We start from the raw sequence: 21,236 nt of genomic DNA, 5'->3' as shown, positions 1-21,236 counted from the left end.
AAACATGTATCAAAATTGAAATCAACCTCCTTTACCAAGAATAAAAATAAACAATAGAAAAATAAACCACATAACACCATAACGGAGTAAAAAATTGATGAGAATTTTTTGATTTAAATGAGAAGTTTTATTAGAGGTATGGGAGCATAAAGACTTCATCCCATCTGTGAGGCACGGTGGTGGTGGTGTCATGGTTTGGGGCTTGTTTTGCTGCATCTGGGCCAGGACGGCCTGCTACAGCATCATTGATGGAACAATGAATTCTGAATTATACCAGGAAATTTAGAAGTAAAATGTCAGGACATCTGTCCACGAGCTGATCCTCAAGAGAACGTTCTACCAAAGAATGGTTAAAGAAGAATAAAGTGAAAGTTTTGGAATGGCCAATCAAAATCCTGACCTTAAGGCTCATGCACACAACCGTATGTATTTTGCGGTCCGCAAAAAACAGATTCACAAAAGATACGGATGACATGTGCATTCCGTATTTTGTGGAAAGGAACAGCTGGCCCCTAATAGAACAGTCTTATCCTTGTCAGTAATGCAGACAATAATAGGACATGTTCTATTTTTTTGCGGAACGGAAATACAGACATACGGAAACAGAATGCACACGGAGTAAGGCCTCTTGCACACAAACGTTTTTTTATTCCGTTTCCGTTCCGGTATTTTAGCTGACCGCATACGGAACCATTCATTTCAATGGGTCCGCAAAAAAAAAACTGAAGGTACTCCATGTGCATTCCGTTTCCGTATTTCTGTATTTCCGTTTCACAAAAAATAGAACATGTCCTATTATTGTCCGCATTACGGACAAGGATTGGACTGTTCTATTAGGGGCCAGCTGTTCTGTTCCACAAAATACGGAATGCACACGGACATCTGTATTTTTTGCGGATCCGTTTTTCGCGTAGCGCAAAATACATACGGTCGTGTGCAAGAGGACACATTGAAGTGAATGGTTCCGCATACGGTCCGTAAAAAAAATGGAACGGACATGGAAAGAAAATACGTTCGTGTGCATGAGCCCTAATCCAGTAGAAATGTTGGGGTAGGACCAGAAGCGAGCAGTTCATGTCAGGAAAGACACCAACATAACAGAGCTGAAGCTGTTTTGTATGGCGGAACGGGCTAAATTTCCTCCAAGCCGATGTGCAGGACTAATCAATAATTACCAGAAACGTAGTCGCAGTTATTGCTGCACAAGGTGGGGTCACACCAGATACCGAAAACCAAGGTTTACATACTTCTGCCAGTCACAGACATGTGATATTGGATCATTTTCCTCAATAAATAAATGACCAAGTCAAATATTTTTGACTCATTTGTTAGGTTTGGTTACCATTATCTACTTTTAGGACCTGTATGCAAATGTGACATAGTTTTAGGTCCAATATATGCAGAAATTCTGGAAATTTAGAAGGGTTCACAAATGTTCAAGCAGCGCTGTATATGTACCTGGCATGAAGCTGATGTTATCACTTACCGTACATTCCAGCTTGTCGATGAGCTGCTCCAAGCGATTGATCTGTACCGACCACTGAGTGTCGCCATCTGACAGCACACCTGCCGGAGACAGGGCCATAGATACAGAGTTAGGCCTCCTGCACGCGAACGTGTGCGCCCTGTGGGCTGCAATGCACGAACACCGTCCGTGGGGCAGCCGCAGCAGATCGCACACCCATTCACTTTAATGGGTCCGCGATCCCGCCGTTCCGCAAATAGATAGGACATGTTCTATCTTTTTGCAGAACGGAAGTACGGGACAAAACCCCACGGAAGCACTCCGTAGTGCTCCCATAGGGTTCCGTTCTTCCGCCCTGCACCATTCCGCATTTCCGGATTTGCGGACCCATTGAAGTGAATGGGTCCGCATCCGTGAACGGCACCCGTGTATTGCGGATCCGCAAATGCGGTCCGCAATACGGCAAAGGGGCACACACGTTCGTGTGCAGGAGGTCAGAGAGAAGCCAACAACCCGTATACAGTGAGGTGAACATGTACCTGTTCTCAGGAGAGCCGAATAGGCATCTGTTGGTGCAAGGCTGGAGGACTTGTCGGTACGGCGACTGCATTTGCGCGCAACCCTCTTAGGCTCTAGCTTTGCAACATCCTGTCTTGAATAGGACAAAAGAAGCAAGAATTAGATGCACATTTAAGAGCGACATCACCACAAAGATTTCAGGACATCTTATATCAACGTCTAAGTATTGTATTATATGCAATTATCTGCTACAAAACCAACGCCTTAGGGACCATGCTATACGAAATATGTGTATGTATGAGTATGTAGCGGATTCCTGACTATAAGACCACCTGTTGTGGAATACGTGCAGTTTTACAGCGTGGATTCGCGTGTGGAAAAAATGCAGCACAGTACAGTACCAGCAAAGTGGCGGAGATTACAAAAATCTCATGTAGACTTCTGTGCAGAAACTGATCTGCTGCGTGGACTTCCAAGTCTGCAGGATGTCAATCATGTTTGCGGTTTTAGCGGAGAATTTCACCCTTTTGCAATGAATTGTGAGATCTACGGCAAAACCGCACCAAAAACCATTGTTAGAAATTGTGGACTTTGGTGCGGATACGGTGCAGAAATGCATATAAATCCACATGGAAATTAGTGCGGATCTTATGTGCATTCACCCACCAAAAATTTGCATGAAATCCGCACCAAAACAGCATATAAATCTGCACTATTTATCAAGTTTTTTGCGGTTCGCAAACCACGGATCCGCAAAAAACGGAAGCCGCCCGTGTGCCTTCCGCAATATGCGGAACAGAATGGGCGGCCCATTGTAGACATGCCTATTCTTGTCCGCAAAACGGACAAGAATAGGACATGTTATATTTTTTTTGCTGAGCCACGGAACGGAGCAACGGATGCGGACATCACACGGAGTTCTGTCCGCATCTTTTGTGGCCCCATTGAAGTGAAAGGATCCGCACCCAAGCCGCAACAACTGCGGCTCGGATGCGGACCCAAAAAACGGTTGTGTGCATGAGGACTTATGGTGCGGATTTAAGGCTACATGCACACGACCGTGCCGCTTTTTGCGGTCCGCGGATCCGCAAAAAACAGAAGACGCCCGTGTGCCTTCTGCAATTTGCGGAACGGAACGGGCTGCCCATTGTAGACATGCCTATTCTTGTCCGCAAAACGGACAAAAATAGGACATGTTATATTTTTTTGGCGGAGGAACGAAGCAACGGAGGCGGACAGCACACGGAGTACTGTCCACATCTTTTGTGGCCCCATTGAAGTGAATGGGTCTTCACCCAAGCCGCAAAAAACTGCGGCTCGGATGCGGACCCAAAAAACGGTCGTGTGCATGAGGCCTAATGCAGATTTTCCACAGATCTCAACTTTCCATTGAAAAAGCCACAACAACTGACACGCTGCAAATTTCAAAATCCGCACATCAGGTCAATTTCCGCACCTAAGAAAAAAAGCGAAGCGCACATGAGATTTTTCTAATTTCTTACACTTTGCTGCTACTTTATTTCACTGAGGTTTTTCCACATTAAAATCTGTGTGTAAAAACTACACATAATCCACACTTTGTTCAGGCACCTTAAGACCTCATTCACATTTCCGTTTTTCAGTGACGTGTGCTGTCCGCATTTTCCGCAGACAGCACACGTACCCATTGATTTTAATGTGTCTGTTCACATTTCAGTATCTTTCTACTGACCGTGGGTCAGTACAAAAATCATAGGGACATGCACTGCTTTGATCCGTGATGCAGACCAAGCACGGCCATTGAAGTCTATGGGTTTGTGAAAATCACTGACACACATCCGTGTTGTGTCCATGTTGCGTCTATTTTTCACTGAAGACTTAGGCCTCTTTCACACGAACGCGTGCACTCCGTGGCCATATTGCGGACTGCATTTGCGGATCTACAATAGACGGGCGCCGTTCCGTGGGCATTCCGCATCACTTGAATGGGTCCGCAAATCCAGAGATGCGGAACGGAAGCATAGAATGGAACCCTACAGAAGCACTACGGACTGCTTCGTTGGGGTTTCATCCCGTACTTCTGTTCCACAAAAAGATAGGAACAGGCGGATTGCAGACCCATTAAAGTGAATGGGTCCGCAATCCGCTGCAGCTGCACCACTCCACGTGTGCAAGAGGCCTAATAGAAGATTCTTTGGAAATTAATTTCCAGCTGAGCAACATCAGTGAATTACGAATGACATGCGGATGGTAAAAAGAGACACATGGACCGACCATGGATCCTTCACAGACATATTCACTGATGAAACATGTACGCCTTTTTTCACGGATGTAAAGGCTAAGGCTTGGTTTCCGTGTTGTGTCGCAGGGCAGTAGTGTGCTGTACGGATGAGCTGCGTGGCATAACTGCAGCAGTTTGTCGTGAATTGATGCCGTTTTGTGAATTACACCTGATTGTGAATCAAAGCTGCAGTAAATCATGATAGACCACTGATATACTGAGTGGCACTCTAAAGCCCTGCCTAATGCCTCATTCACACGTCACGTGTTTTGGTTAGTGATTTCCATCGGTGATTGTGACCTAAAACCAGGATTCGGAGCCTCCACAGCAGTGGCGTGCTAAGGGGGGGCGTAGATGGGCGGTCCACCCCGGGAGCCGGCTCTCAGGGGGTGTCAGAGTCCAGAAGCAATGAGCGCTTCCATCAATACAGACGGAAGTGCTGATTGCTGGAGCGCAGGGAGCTGCGGTTCTGTCACTCACCCCTCAGCTCCCCGCACTCTTCCCTCCTTCAGGCTAGCACGGAAGGAGCATAATGAGCATTTCTACTCTGGAGGGGGCACAATGGGCATTGCAAATGTGAAGGGGGCACTATGGGCATTTCTACTATGGAGGGGGCACAGTGCACAGAGGGCATTACTACTCTGAAGGGGGCACAGTGTACAGAGGGCATTACTACTATGAAGGGGCACAGAGGGCATTATTACTGTGCAGGGGGCACAATGGGCATTACTAGCACAGAGAGCATTACTACTATGTGGGCACAATGGGGATTTCTACTATGGAGGGGGCACAGAGGGCACTATTACTGTGAAGGGGAACAATGGGAATTACTACTATTAAGGGGGCACAATGGGCATTATTACTATTAAGGGGGCACAATTGGCATTATTACTGTAAAAGGGGTACAATGGGCATTACTATTATTAAGGGGCATTATTACTGTGAAGGAGGCACAATGGGTATTATTACTATTATATTTCTTCTCTGGAGGGGGCACAATGGGCATTGCTAACATGATGGGAGCACAATGGTCATTTATACTATGGAGGGGGCACAATGGTCATTTATACTCTGGAGGGGGCACAATGGGCATTGCTAATGTGAAGGGGGCACAATGGGCATTTCTACTATGGAGGCGGCACAGTGCACAGAGGGCAATACTACTCTGAAAGGGGCACAGTGCACAGAGGGCATTACTACTATGAAGGGGCAAAGAGGGCATTATTACTGTGCAGGGGGCTCAATGGGCATTATTAGCCCAGAGAGCATTACTACTATTATGTGGGCACAATGGGGATTTCTACTATGGAGGGGGCACAGAGGGCATTATTACTGTGAAGGGGCACAATGGGCATTACTACTATTAAGGGGGCACAATGGGCATTATTACTATTAAGGGGCACAATTGGCATTATTACTGTAAAAGGGGTACAATGGGCATTACTACTATTAAGGGGCATTATTACTGTGAAGGAGGCACAATGGGGATTATTACTATGAAGGGGGCACAATGGGGATTATTACTATGAAGGGGGCACAATGGGGATTATTACTGTGAAAGGGGCACAGAAACGGTATAACTACTGTGAGGGGGGGCACAATAAGGGGATAAGTACTTTAAGGGGGCACAATGTGGCCATAACTACTGTTAGGGGGCACACATCTGTACAAAACTACTGTGAAGGTTTTACAATGAGAGCAATACTACTGTGAGGGGGTATGATTTTTTATAAAGTACTGTGGGGGGGGGGGTGCCAAGCAACTTAGGCACACCACTGCTCCACAGACATGAGGTATAAGGGAAAGATCTGCTCCTGTTCTGTGTTTAGAGCCGCACCTGGTTTTGGCTCAAAATCACTGATGGAAATCACCAACCAAAACACTGACGTGTGAACGAGGGATAAGACTCCTTACTTAAATCTTACTTTGAATGATCCATGTTTATTGGTCCTGAAAATGTGACTTCTCAGTGTAGTGGGCTACAAAAAAACCCTGACTGATCCTACAGCGCCTTCTGTCTGTTCCCTACTTCTCGCTACTTATAGACATTCAGTAAGTTAGCAAGAAGAAGGATGGCAAGGGTCAGACTACACAGGGTCTGTTAGAAGTCTGTTACCATGGAGACATGTCTTCATAAGGCCTCATGCACACGGCTGTTGTTTTGGTCTGCATCTGAGCCGCAGTTTTGGCAGCTTGGATGCGGACCTGTCTGCATCCGTTGGTCCGTTCCGTGGACCGCAAAAAATATATAACATGTCCTATTCTTAGAATAGGCAGTTATATTAAAGGCTGTCCATGCCGTTCCGCAAATTGCCATCCGTGTTTTGCGTATTCACGGTCGTGTGCATGTAGCCTAAGAGCTACAGAATCAAGTCCACTCATTCTTGATGCTTTCCATACTGGCAACTCAATTTGCCTCAGCTGTCACTTGTGTGCCAAACCTGATGATTCAACCTACTGGTAGCGTGATTGCTCATGATAACTACATTCCCCTGAAAAAAAAAATTGGCGACCACAGAATAACCATGTTCTGGATAAATTTGGTCAAATGGTCTCACGGCAGGAAACAGTGCCTCGAGGTGGTAGACAATAATAATATAACTCTACCCTACCTGTCTTGCCTAGTCTGGGCTTCTACAGCTTCCAGAGCGCACTCCAAGGAGCTCTGCAGGGAATGCAACTGATTCATTGTTTCCCGCAGCAAGAAACGGGTTACAAACTGCTCGGTGGGATTGGCTTTCTCGTAGTCCTGTTAGATAAGATATTATAAGCATTAATTAGATGAAGCAAATGGACAAGCATAGCAATCAATGAAAAACATGTGTGAAATTTTCTTCCCATTTTAATGTTTTATGGTCGTTTTAACCCCCAGGTTTGGGAAATAATGATATTGTCTGTCCCCAAAAAGTACAAAAACTTAAAGGGAACCTGTCACCTCCTAAATGCATGTAAACCCGCCAGCAGTACCTCAGGGTAGCCGCCAGTGTGATACTAATCATACTTTTCATCCTGCAGTCCGATGCTGCATAAGGTCAGAAAACGATCTTTTATCCTCCATCCGCGCAATTTGCATGTCAGCTTGAAGTCAAGGGGGCAGGGCATGGGATCGCACAGTAAAATAGAGGGCACCGCGCATGCGCAAGACTTCGAAAGGAATTACGGGCTGTCACTCAAAGGCAAGAGGGGGCTTGGTTACCTTGACTTGAAGCAAGGAGGCCGCTGCCCCCTTGACTTCAAGCTGATATGCAAATTAGAACGGACGGAGGATAAAAGATCGTTTTCTGACCTTATGCAGCATCGGACTGCTATAACGGAAAATAATAAAGTGAAGTTCGGGTCCCCAATATCACAGTATAAAAGAGGCGTTAAAAATGAAAACTACCGTAAATCTTTATTATTGGTTATACACAAACAAGCAAAGAGGGGTGTGTATATAGTAACCCTCAAGAAGTACACAAAGTACAAAAAGTACAAAAAAAGCACTTAATAACCCTGTATAATCCGGGCAAGACAGAGGACTGTCAACATATAAATCGTGTTTGTCCAGAGAAATGGGAGTGGACCAGTGTAAAAACTTTGATGCCACTGGGTCAATTTAGGACCACTCAAGTGTCCTCGGGACCACACGGTCGTACAGAAAAAAAAGTAGTCTGTTGGTGTCTAGATAGGTGACACCGTTCACCGGATAATACCGTGTGGTAAAAAAATCTCTTAGCAGGTAAGTTAAGTGTGGGGGCTATTATGTTCCCAAAATGGGCAGACGTAATCACAGCCCTAAGGGTGAGAGCCCCAAAGTGGTAACCTTCTCTAAAGTCACCGATCACATGGTGAATATGTGGATGGACCTGAGAGGATAATGAACCAACTCCCGAACTACCTATCCAAATGGCTAGCTAAAACTCCCACATCTAGTGTCTAAGCTCAACGCGTTTTATCAATGAGAATCATCAGGAGCTGCTGGTGTGCAGGATTGCCGTCCTAGCACCGGGCACGCTGCCACACACCATCAGTGTGGCAGCGCTCTTCAGGCTATACTTTCCACGTGCACACCAGTCCGCAAAAAACGATGCAAAACGGATGTCATCCATATTTTTTGCGGATCCGCATTTTCACAAAACACATACGGTCGTTTGAATGCACCCTAAGTAATAAAATCTATAAGGACATATTTATAAAATTAGCGCAAGGAGATAGTTGCACAGAACAACCAATAAAGTAGCTATTTTTTATTATTCAAAGGGCACCTATTAGAAAATACTCCACTTTTCCATAGCGGTAGTTTTTATAAATCTCCATCATACCGTTTCACCTCTGAAAAGGAAAGTCTGTATTTTGTGTGAATGGGTTCTACAATGGACAGTAATCCAGGACCACGATGAGGGGACATGCCTGTGCTTGGAGACTTGCATATGTCATTTCAGATGCAGCTACGATTGTCAGATTTGCAGGACCAGTGAAGAATCGCATAGGTCGTGTCCATTGTCATGGTCAGCATTTAACACTTGACGTCGGATCACAGGCTTCACAAAGGCTTAAGAAAAACTAGTTCCTTTGAAATCTAAAGATAATTTGCTGCTGTCAAAAAAAAATGCGCCTGCCCAAACTTGCAGCCTGTTTATCGCTGCAGAGAGCCGGGCTTTGTTCAGCACAGATAAAGAAAAGGGCTATTTTTATAACAGTACCGGTAATTTTCTGAGCTATAAAATACAAATGCTATTGGGAACTGAAATGCGCCACTGCAGGGTGTATGGGCTCAATGTAGCAAGAGACATCTGCAGAGCGTACGTGCTGCCTGATAACACTCGCTGAATTCACGCTTTCAAGGCTCAGACCTCTTTCACATCAGCGTCTGTTATTTCTGCTATATGAGCAGAACAACAAAATGAACGGAAAGCACATAACTGAAGCAAACGGCGACAAACTGATCCCATCGACTATGATAGGAACCATTGGGTTTCCATCCGGAAGCCACACATGCAGTTTTTTGCATGTAAGACTTTTTTTCTCCACCATTTTTTATGAATTATGTGAAAGAGCCTCCAAAGCAGATGTGAACGTAGCCATAGCTGTAGAAAAGGTGCAGAAAAGGTGAAAACTACCGATCTGAGCCCGGATAAACTGGTAAACTCAGGACTCCTTGGGTCACGTATCCTGACTGCCTGGGGGTATATGTAGGTGTTTGGGAAACAGACCAACAGAAAAAATGGCGTGGTGTTAAACAGGTAGGAAGTGCTCAAACTCATATGCAGTTGTGCAGGTCCTGCACTTGTAGCCCGTTGCTGATAGCAATCTCCAGCAAAAATGCATACAGTGGAGGACAAGTACCACAATAGACATCCTACACAAGATAGCAATTATGTGGATGTGATAACCAATATAACAATATAATAACATTTGCAAGGACAGGTGCATGTTTGCTGAGGATCGCCATTAGCAATGGCTACAAGTGCAGGATTTGCTCCCCTGTATACACATGCACAACTACATATGGGTGTGACCACTTCCTGCCTGTTTAACACCACACCATTTTTTCTGTTGGTTTGTATATAGAGATGCCTGGAGGTGTATAAACTCCAATTTAAATGTGCCTGTTTTCCATCTACAGGCTACATTTAGGTGCATCTGTGAGGTCTGGGCCATATCGGCCAGTCTTGAGTGGGACTCGCAGACTCCTCCCTCCTCCCATTGCAAACATGGCTACATGCTGGAGGTAACTGGTGAGTTGGCTATGAGTCAGACCTTACGCTCCTGTAATTCACCCACTGGCTCCTGGTATTTCCCATATGGCACAGGGAGGTGAGTGTTAGGTCCCCGGCTACTTGAGAAACCTTGGCGCGGTGCTTGGGCTCAGACATGTCCTCCACAGTAGGATATGTTGGCTAATCTCTTAATTTTAACATCAGTATGAGGGTTTAGTAAGACAGCAGAGTGCACCTGTCTTTGCAAATGTTATTATATTGTTAGTTTGGGAGTCATAGTCTGTCTAATCTACCCCATAGAACTCTTTATCCAGATTACCATGAGCTCCCCAGGTTTTATAGGCCATGGCATCTGCTCCTCTGTGAGAAAGAAATGAATGTCAAGTGCATAGATATCGATGACCTATACTCATCATAGGTCATCAATATCAGATCGGAGGGGGTCTAACTTCCGACACCCCCAAAGATCAGTTGTTTGTGCATGCATTTGCATCGGCCCTACAGTGCAATTACGATTGCTCGTCCCAATCACTTGCAGTTGAAATTACACTCTGCGGCCTCTAGAAGCAAGATAACACACAGGTAATTTTGAAGTTGAAGTAGCACTTGCATGAGCACTGCCACCTCATCAAACAGCAAATCGGCAGGGTGTCGGGTGTCGGATCTCCACCAATCTGATATTAATGACCTATCCTGAGGATAGGACATTAACATCTTTACACTGCACAACCCCTTTAAGGGTGCATTCACACGACCGCGTGGTGCTCATTCCTGTTTTGCGGACTGTAAACCACAGATCTGTAAAACAAAGGCACCGGCCATGTGTACCCCACATCTTGGTGCGGACCTATTGACTTCAATTGGTCCGTGATCTGCAAGAATTGACCGATGATAAGATATGCCCTATCTTTTGTAACATGGAGGCAACACGAAAACACACAGAAGCCCTTCCGTGTGCTTCTGAGTCTATGCCTTCACAACATGTCTTGGATCATTCATGTTCATCTTCATCATCATTCATCATTATATTTTCAAAAACAAAAGTGGCCGCACCACGATGTGGGGTGCACATAGCTGGTCACCGTGTTTTGCAGATCTGTAGTTTACAGTCTGCAAAATGAACATGGCCGCCACATCATTGTGTGACTCCACCCTTACTCCATAGACCAGGGCTAAACAAAACCTATTCTCCAAGGCATCATGTTGTCCAAAATATATCAGCCCTGGAGAGATGATTTTATTTGTTGCCCTTCCTGGAAATGCATAGAGTTGAATGCTGTCAGTGATAACAATACCATGGTTCTCTCTATACAGGAAAGACAGAGAAGGCAAGAAGGGGGGAGGGGTGGCCCTGTATGTGAAAGATAGCATTAAATCTAATTTGATACAAGTTAGCGAGACCAACTTAGAGTCACTTTGGGTTACCTTGCAGCTTGATAATCATAAGGTAACACTTGTAGGTGTGATATATAGACCACCTAGCCAAGTCAAAGAATTAGATGATCTACTAGTTGAGGAACTAGCTAAAATGACAATGAAGGGGAAGTTATCATTATGGGAGACTTTAATCTTCCTGATGTAAACTGGAAAACCAAAATAGCTAGTTCTGCCAGGAGTACAGATATTCTAAATTCCCTACTGGGATTATCTCTACAGCAAGTAGTTGAGGAGCCAACCCGGAAGGAGGCCATTTTAGATTTAGTATTCACAAATGGGAATTTGGTATCTGATATTACTGTAGGGGAAAGCTTGGGATCTAGTGATCACCAGTCAGTGTGGTTTACTATAAGTACAGTGACTGAGTCACACCACACAAAAACAAAAGTTTTAGATTTGAGAAAAACTGACTTTTCTAAAATTAGATTAGTGGTATACGAGTCCCTATCAGATTGGAACAGTTTCAATGGAGTCCAGGAGAAATGGGAGTATTTAAAAGTGGCACTATTGAAGGCAACAGAAAATTGCATTAAGCTTGTCAGTAAACGCAAAAAAAGGAAGGGACCACTGTGGTACTCAGCAGAAGTGGCCAAAATCATTAAAAACTAAAAGATAGCATTTAGTAATTATAAAATAAAAAAAAACGAGGATGACAGGCAAATTTATAAGCTCAAACAAGTTATAAGAGCTTCTAAAGCACAGGCAGAAGAGAAATTAGCTCAGTCACTGAAAAAAGGCGATAAGGCATTCTTCAGATACATAAATGAAAAAAGGAAACTAAAACAAGGAATTACCAAATTAAAAACAAAAGAAGGAAGGTATATGGAAGAAGATAAAGAACTAGCTGACTGCCTCAATGAATACTTCTGTTCAGTTTTTACAAAGGAAAATGAAGGAAAAGGACCTCAGTTAGGAAAGAAGACTAATAAATCTTTTGATGCATGTGTCTTTACAGAGGAAGAGGTTCTAAGTCAGCTGTCTAAAATTAATACAAATAAGTCACAGGGTCCTGATGGGATACACCCAAAGCTATTAAAAGAGCTCAGTGGCGAACTAGCAAAACTATTAACAGATTTATTTAACAGTAGTCATCCCAGAAGATTGGAAATTGGCAAATGTTGTGCCCATTCACAAGAAAGATAGTAGGGAGGAATCGGGCAACTATAGGCCAGTAAGCCTTACATAAATAGTGGGGAAATTAATGGAAACCATACTTAAGGAGAGGATTGTGGAACATCTAAAATCCCATGGATTGAAAGATGAAAAATAGCATGGGTTTACTTCAGGGAGATCATGTCAAACTAATCGTATAGATTTTTTGATTGGGTGACTAAAATAATAGATGGCGGAGGTGCAGTAGACATCGCTTATCTGGACTTTAGTAAGGCTTTTGAAAAAATTGTAGTCTTTGTGCGTGGACTCCCATATTGTTGAATGGATTAGGCAGTGGCTGAGGGACAGACAACAGAGGGTTGTAGTCAATGGAGTATATTCAGACCATGGTCTTGTTACCAGTGGGGTACCTCAGGGATCTGTTCTCGGACCCATATTGTTTAATATCTTTATCAACGAAATTTGCAGAAGGCCTCGATGGTAAGGTGTGTCTTTTTGCTGATGACACAAAGATTTGTAACAGGATTGATGTTCCTGGAGGGATACACCAAATGGAAAAAGATTTAGGAAAACTAGAGAAATGGTCAAAAATCTGGCAACTAAAATTTTATGTTGATAAGTGCAAGATAATGCACCTGGGGCGTAAAAACCCAAGAGCAGAATATAAAATCAGTGATACAGTCCTAACCTCAGTATCTGAGGAAAAGGATTTAGGGGTCATTATTTCAGAAGACTTAAAGGTAGGCAGACAATGTCATAGAGCGGCAGGAAATGCTAGCAGAATGCTTGGGTGTATAGGGAGAGGCATAACCAGTAGAAAGAGGGAGGTGCTCAAGCCGCTCTACAGAGCACTAGTGAGACCTCATTTGGAGTATTGTGCTCAGTACTGGAGACCATATCTCCAGAAGGATATTCATACTTTGGAGAGAGTTCAGAGAAGAGCTACTAAACTAGTACATGGATTGCAGGATAAAACTTACCAGGAAAGATTAAAGGACCTTAAAGGACCTTGGAAGAAAGACGAGACAGAGGTAATATGATAGAAACCTTTAAATACATAAAGGGAATCAACAAGGTAAAAGAGGAGAGAATATTTAAAAGAATAAATACTGCTACAAGAGGACATAGTTTTAAATTAGAGGGGCAAAGGTTTAAAAGTAATATCAGGAAGTATTACTTTACTGAAAGAGTAGTGGATGCATGGAATAGCCTTCCTGCAGAAGTGGTAGCTGCAAATACAGTGGAGGAGTTTAAGCATGCATGGGATAGGCATAAGGCCATCCTTCATATAAGATAGGGCATAGGGCTATTAATAGTATTCAGTATATTGGGCAGACTAGATGGGCAAAATGGTTCTTATCTGCTGACACATTCTATGTTTCTATGATAGCATCCTGCTGCATATCTCCCTTTAAGAGTGATCTCAGACTGCTCCAGCAGGTCAGAGCAGGCACACAGTACTTACATATAGCAGCGAGCAATGGGCCTCTGTCCTTAGCTTCATACCAGCAAAGTGTACTTTGCTGGATCCGAGGAAATGGGGGTAGGGCTTTCAGTGCTTACTGGGAGAGCTGAGGCCCTTCTTTTATACACAATATTCTGCCACAGATGTACGTTAGCGAAGTCTCTGACTGGTTGTGAGTGGTAATCTCTGTACAAGCGATGGTAGGCAGCTGAACTCACTAATATTCCTAGGTCGTGGTACCAGTTGCATGTGAAGCTCCAGTGAGGAGGATACAATGGAAATGCTTTGGTAATTTATTGTATTGAGTTTACTTTGAGCAAAGACATATAGAGGACATTAGAGGTCAAAACCAAATGCTCTCACCAGCTCTGAGTCTGCTGCAGAAAAGAAAGACACATGACAGGAACAAACAGGATATGATGTCACAGAAAGGGAGGAGTAGACAGAGAGCAAAGGCAATAAGATTTACATAATACATTCAGGAAACCTATAACAAGAATGACCACAGGGTGGCAGCATTACGTAACATGGTAATGATATGATAACACAAATACAGCAATTTATCTTAAATGGAAGAAATAAATGCTGGGACAGCACGCACAACTACTTAAATGGTCTTTTACATGGGCCAAAATGATATAGCATGTTGATCAGTGCTCATTTGCCTCATTTACATAGAGCATCAGCACTTTATGTGCTTGAATGATCGTTAATGCGATCGTTCAGGCACATTCGGGTCCATTATTGTTGGCAGCACATTCATGCCTACAAGTGGAGATCTACCGCTGCATAATAGATCTGATTACTCAATAAATGAGCACATTTGATGAGTGATTGGCGACATGTTTAAACAGGACTAGGGATGAGCGAACTCGAACTGTATAGTTCGGGTTCGTACCGAATTTTGGGGTGTCCGTGACACGGACCCGAACCCGGACATTTTCGTAAAAGTCCGGGTTCGGGTTCGGTGTTCGTCGCTTTCTTGGCGCTTTTGTGACGCTTTCTTGGCGCTTTTTGAAAGGCTGCAAAGCAGCCAATCAACAAGCGTCATACTACTTGCCCCAAGAGGCCATCACAGCCATGCCTACTATTGGCATGGCTGTGATTGGCCAGAGCACCATGTGACCCAGCCTCTATTTAAGCTGGAGTCACATAGCGCCGCCCGTCACTCTGCTCTGATTAGCGTAGGGAGAGGTTGCGGCTGCGACAGTAGGGCGAGATTAGGCAGATTAACTCCTCCAAAGGACTTGATTATTGATCGATCTGCAGCTGTGGGTCATTGAGCTGCTGATACTCAATTGCTCACTGTTTTTAGGCTGCCCAGACCGTTTGTCAGTCACATTTTTCTGGGGTGATCGGCGGCCATTTTGTGTCTTGTGGTGCGCCAGCACAAGCTGCGACCAAGTGCATTTAACCCTCAATGGTGTGGTTGTTTTTTGGCTAAAGCCTACATCAGGGTGAAGCTGTCACACCAAGTGCATTTAACCAGCAATAGTCTGTTTATTTTTTGGCCATATACTACATCAGGGGCAAGCTGCGCCTGTCACCAAGTGCATTTAACCCTCAGTAGTGTGGTTGGTCAAGCTATCACACCAAGTGCATTTAACCAGCAATAGTCTGTTCATTTTTTGGCCATATACTAAATCAGGGGCAAGCTGCGCCCGTCACCAAGTGCATTTAACCAGCAATAGTCTGTTCATTTTTTGGCCATATAATACATCAGGGGCAAGCTGCGCCCGTCACCAAGTGCATTTAACCCTCAGTAGTGTGGTTGGTCAAGCTATCACACCAAGTGCATTTAACCAGCAATAGTCTGCTCATTTTTTGGCCATATACTACATCAGGGGCAAGCTGCGCCCGTCACCAAGTGCATTTAACCCTCAGTAGTGTGGTTGGTCAAGCTATCACACCAAGTGCATTTAACCAGCAATAGTCTGTTCATTTTTTGGCCATATACTAAATCAGGGGCAAGCTGCGCCCGTCACCAAGTGCATTTAACCAGCAATAGTCTGTTCATTTTTTGGCCATATAATACATCAGGGGCAAGCTGCGCCCGTCACCAAGTGCATTTAACCCTCAGTAGTGTGGTTGGTCAAGCTGTGACACCAAGTGCATTTAACCAGCAATAGTCTGTTCATTTTTTGGCCATATACTACATCGGGGCAAGCTGCGCCCGTCACCAAGTGCATTTAACCCTCAGTAGTGTGGTTGGTCAAGCTATCACACCAAGTGCATTTAACCAGCAATAGTCTGTTCATTTTTTGGCCATATACTAAATCAGGGGCAAGCTGCGCCCGTCACCAAGTGCATTTAACCAGCAATAGTCTGTTCATTTTTTGGCCATATACTACATCAGGGGCAAGCTGCGCCCGTCACCAAGTGCATTTAACCCTCAGTAGTGTGGTTCATCAAGCTGTGACACCAAGTGCATTTAACCAGCAATAGTCTGTTCATTTTTTGGCCATATACTACATCAGGGGCAAGCTGCGCCCCTCACCAAGTGCATTTAACCAGCAATAGTGTGGTTATTTTTTGGCCATATCCCAGTCTAATTCTGTCACTAAATCCATACCGGTCACCCAGCGCCTAAATACTAGGCCTCAAATTTATATCCCGCTAAATTTGTCGTTACTGCTGTACTGTTGTGGCTGGGCAAGTTATTTAGTGTCCGTCAAAGCACATTTTTTGTTCAGGGTTGAAATACAATTCCCAATTTAGCAATTTCATAATTTAGTGGTTTCTGCTATATCAGAGCTATTTGAAATCTATCCCTAAAAGGGTATATAATATTCAAGGTGCACATAGGGTCATTCAGAATAACTTCACACACACGCTACTGTGCATTTCCAAGTCTAATTCTGTTAGTAAATCCATACCGGTCAAACAGCCCCTAAATACTAGGCCTCAAATTTATATCCCGCTAAATCTCTCGTTACCACTGTCCTGTTGTGGCTGGGAAAGTTATTTAGTGTCCGTCAAAGCACATTTTTTGTTCTGGGTTAAAATACAATTCCCAATTTAGCAATTTCATAATTTAGTGGTTCCTGCTATATCAGAGCTATTTGAAATCTATCCCTAAAAGGGTATATAATATTCAAGGTGCACATAGGGTCATTCAGAATAACTTCACACACACGCTACTGTGCATTTCCAAGTCTAATTCTGTCACTAAATCCATACCGGTCACCCAGCGCCTAAATACTAGGCCTCAAATTTATATCCCGCTAAATCTCTCGTTAACGCTGTACTGTTGTGGCTGGGAAAGTTATTTAGTGTCCGTCAAAGCACATTTTTTGTTCTGGGTTGAAATACAATTCCCAATTTAGCAATTTCATAATTTAGTGGTTTCTGCTATATCAGAGCTATTTGAAATCTATCCCTAAAAGGGTATATAATATTCAAGGTGCACATAGGGTCATTCAGAATAACTTCACACACACGCTACTGTGCATTTCCAAGTCCAATTCTGTTAGTAAATCCATACCGGTCACCCAGCGCCTAAATACTAGGCCTCAAATTTATATCCCGCTGAATTTGAATACAATACATTGGGCCAAATAATATTTTTGTTGTTGTGGTGAACCATAACAATGAGGAAAACATCTAGTAAGGGACGCGGACGTGGACATGGTCGTGGTGGTGTTAGTGGACCCTCTGGTGCTGGGAGAGGACGTGGCCGTTCTGCCACATCCACACGTCCTAGTGTACCAACTACCTCAGGTCCCAGTAGCCGCCAGAATTTACAGCGATATATGGTGGGGCCCAATGCCGTTCTAAGGATGGTAAGGCCTGAGCAGGTACAGGCATTAGTCAATTGGGTGGCCGACAGTGGATCCAGCACGTTCACATTATCTCCCACCTAGTCTTCTGCAGAAAGCGCACAGATGGCGCCTGAAAACCAACCCCATCAGTCTGTCACATCACCCCCATGCATACCAGGGAAACTGTCTCAGCCTCAAGTTATGCAGCAGTCTCTTATGCTGTTTGAAGACTCCGCTGGCAGGGTTTCCCAAGGGCATCCACCTAGCCCTTCCCCAGCGGTGAAAGACATAGAATGCACTGACGCACAACCACTTATGTTTCCTGATGATGAGGACATGGGAATACCACCTCAGCATGTCTCTGATGATGACAAAACACAGGTGCCAACTGCTGCGTCTTTCTGCAGTGTGCAGACTGAACAGGAGGTCAGGGATCAAGACTGGGTGGAAGACGATGCAGGGGACGATGAGGTCCTAGACCCCACATGGAATGAAGGTCGTGCCACTGACTTTCACAGTTCGGAGGAAGAGGCAGTGGTGAGACCGAGCCAACAGCGTAGCAAAAGAGGGAGCAGTGGGCAAAAGCAGAACACCCGCCGCCAAGAGACTCCGCCTGCTACTGACCGCCGCCATCTGGGACCGAGCACCCCAAAGGCAGCTTCAAGGAGTTCCCTGGCATGGCACTTCTTCAAACAATGTGCTGACGACAAGACCCGAGTGGTTTGCACGCTGTGCCATCAGAGCCTGAAGCGAGGCATTAACGTTCTGAACCTGAGCACAACCTGCATGACCAGGCACCTGCATGCAAAGCATGAACTGCAGTGGAGTAAACACCTTAAAACAAAGGAAGTCACTCAGGCTCCCCCTGCTACCTCTTCTGCTGCTGCCGCCTCGGCCTCTTCTGCTGCTGCCGCCTCGGCCTCTTCCTCCGCCTCTGGAGGAACGTTGGCACCTGCCGCCCAGCAAACAGGGGATGTACCACCAACACCACCACCACCTCCGTCACCAAGCATCTCAACCATGTCACACGGCAGCGTTCAGCTCTCCATCTCACAAACATTTGAGAGAAAGCGTAAATTCCCACCTAGCCACCCTCGATCCCTGGCCCTGAATGCCAGCATTTCTAAACCACTGGTCTATGAAATGCTGTCATTTAGGCTGGTGGACACAGACAGCTTCAAACAGCTCATGTCGCTTGCTGTCCCACAGTATGTTGTTCCCAGTCGCCACTACTTCTCCAAGAGAGCCGTGCCTTCCCTGCACAACCAAGTATCCGATAAAATCAAGTGTGCACTGCGCAACGCCATCTGTAGCAAGGTCCACCTAACCACAGATACGTGGACCAGTAAGCACGGCCAGGGACGCTATATCTCCCTAACTGCACACTGGGTAAATGTAGTGGCAGCTGGGCCCCAGGCGGAGAGCTGTTTGGCGCACGTCCTTCCGCCGCCAAGGATCGCAGGGCAACATTCTTTGCCTCCTGTTGCCACCTCCTCCTTCTCGGCTTCCTTCTCCTCTTCTTCCACCTGCTCATCCAGTCAGCCACACACCTTCACCACCAACTTCAGCACAGCCCGGGGTAAACGTCAGCAGGCCATTCTGAAACTCATATGTTTGGGGGACAGGCCCCACACCGCACAGGAGTTGTGGCGGGGTATAGAACAACAGACCGACGAGTGGTTGCTGCCGGTGAGCCTCAAGCCCGGCCTGGTGGTGTGTGATAATGGGCGAAATCTCGTTGCAGCTCTGGGACTAGCCAATTTGACGCACATCCCTTGCTTGGCGCATGTGCTGAATTTGGTGGTGCAGAAGTTCATTCACAACTACCCCGACATGTCAGAGCTGCTGCATAAAGTGCGGGCCGTCTGTTCGCGCTTCCGGCGTTCACATCCTGCTGCTGCTCGCCTGTCTGCGCTACAGCGTAACTTCGGCCTTCCCGCTCACCGCCTCATATGCGACGTGCCCACCAGGTGGAACTCCACCTTGCACATGCGGGACAGACTGTGCGAGCAGCAGCAGGCCATAGTGGAGTTTCAGCTGCAGCACGCACGGGTCAGTCGCACTACAGAACAGCACCACTTCACCACCAATGACTGGGCCTCCATGCGAGACCTGTGTGCCCTGTTGCGCTGTTTCGAGTACTCCACCAACATGGCCAGTGGCGATGACACCGTTATCAGCGTTACAATACCACTTCTATGTCTCCTTGAGAAAACACTTAGGGCGATGATGGAAGAGGAGGTGGCCCAGGAGGAGGAGGAGGAGGAGGAAGAGGGGTCATTTTTAGCACTTTCAGGCCAGTCTCTTCGAAGTGACTCAGAGGGAGGTTTTTGGCAACAGCAGAGGCCAGGTACAAATGTGGCCAGCCAGGGCCCACTACTGGAGGACGAGGAGGGCGAGGATGAGGAGGAGGTGGAGGAGGATGAGGATGAAGCATGGTCACAGCGGGGTGGCACCCAACGCAGCTCGGGTCCATCACTGGTGCGTGGCTGGGGGGAAAGGCAGGACGATGACGATACGCCTCCCACAGAGGACAGCTTGTCCTTACCCCTGGGCAGCCTGGCACACATGAGCGACTACATGCTGCAGTGCCTGCGCAACGACAGCAGAGTTGCCCACATTTTAACCTGTGCGGACTACTGGGTTGCCACCCTGCTGGATCCACGCTACAAAGACAATGTGCCCACCTTACTTCCTGCACTGGAGCGTGATAGGAAGATGCGCGAGTACAAGCGCACGTTGGTAGACGCGCTACTGAGAGCATTCCCAAATGTCACAGGGGAACAAGTGGAAGCCCAAGGCCAAGGCAGAGGAGGAGCAAGAGGTCGCCAAGGCAGCTGTGTCAATGCCAGCTCCTCTGAGGGCAGGGTTAGCATGGCAGAGATGTGGAAAACTTTTGTCAACACGCCACAGCTAACTGCACCACCACCTGATACGCAACGTGTTAGCAGGAGGCAACATTTCACTAACATGGTGGAACAGTACATGTGCCAGATTGTCTGTTATGGGACCTCTCTCCTCTGCCTGGGTGCTGGGCCTAAATATATGCCAATGGACTGTTGCAGTGGTGGCTGACGTGAAGCCTCATTCTCTGCTATGACATGCAGACTGATTCTGTGCTGACATGAAGCCAGATTGTCTGTTATGGGACCTCTCTCCTCTGCCTGGGTGCTGGGCCTAAATATATGCCAATGGACTGTTGCAGTGGTGGCTGACGTGAAGCCTCATTCTCTGCTATGACATGCAGACTAATTCTCTGCTGACATGAAGCCAGATCCTCTGTTACGGGACCTCTCTCCTCTGCCTGGGTGCTGGGCCTAAATGTATGACAATGGACTGTTGCAGTGGTGGCTGACGTGAAGCCTCATTCTCTGCTATGACATGCAGACTAATTCTCTGCTGACATGAAGCCAGATTGTCTGTTACGGGACCTCTCTCCTCTGCCTGGGTGCTGGGCCTAAACTTATGAAAATGGACTCTTACAGTGGTGGCTGACGTGAAGCCTGATTCTCTGCTA

At 45.9% G+C, this 21,236-nt stretch overlaps 1 protein-coding gene across 1 annotated transcript in view; it reads right to left on the bottom strand.

Moving 5' to 3' along the window:
• The window catches only part of NECAB3 (N-terminal EF-hand calcium binding protein 3), a 166,625-nt gene that overhangs the window by 26,583 nt on the left and 118,806 nt on the right, over window positions 1–21,236 (bottom strand). Inside the window, exons 6-8 of the mRNA XM_044299479.1 lie at window positions 6,857–6,993; window positions 2,005–2,117; window positions 1,487–1,566 (exon numbers count right to left, since the gene is read on the bottom strand). Coding sequence (XP_044155414.1) covers window positions 1,487–1,566; window positions 2,005–2,117; window positions 6,857–6,993 — 330 coding nt within the window. The remainder of the gene's footprint in view (window positions 1–1,486; window positions 1,567–2,004; window positions 2,118–6,856; window positions 6,994–21,236) is intronic.

This window comes from Bufo gargarizans, chromosome 6 (assembly GCF_014858855.1).
Source record: "Bufo gargarizans isolate SCDJY-AF-19 chromosome 6, ASM1485885v1, whole genome shotgun sequence".
In the NCBI taxonomy this organism is placed as follows: Eukaryota; Metazoa; Chordata; class Amphibia; order Anura; family Bufonidae; genus Bufo; species Bufo gargarizans.
The sequence above is the reverse complement of the archived record's forward strand: the minus strand, read 5'-3'. Positions and strand labels throughout refer to the sequence as shown.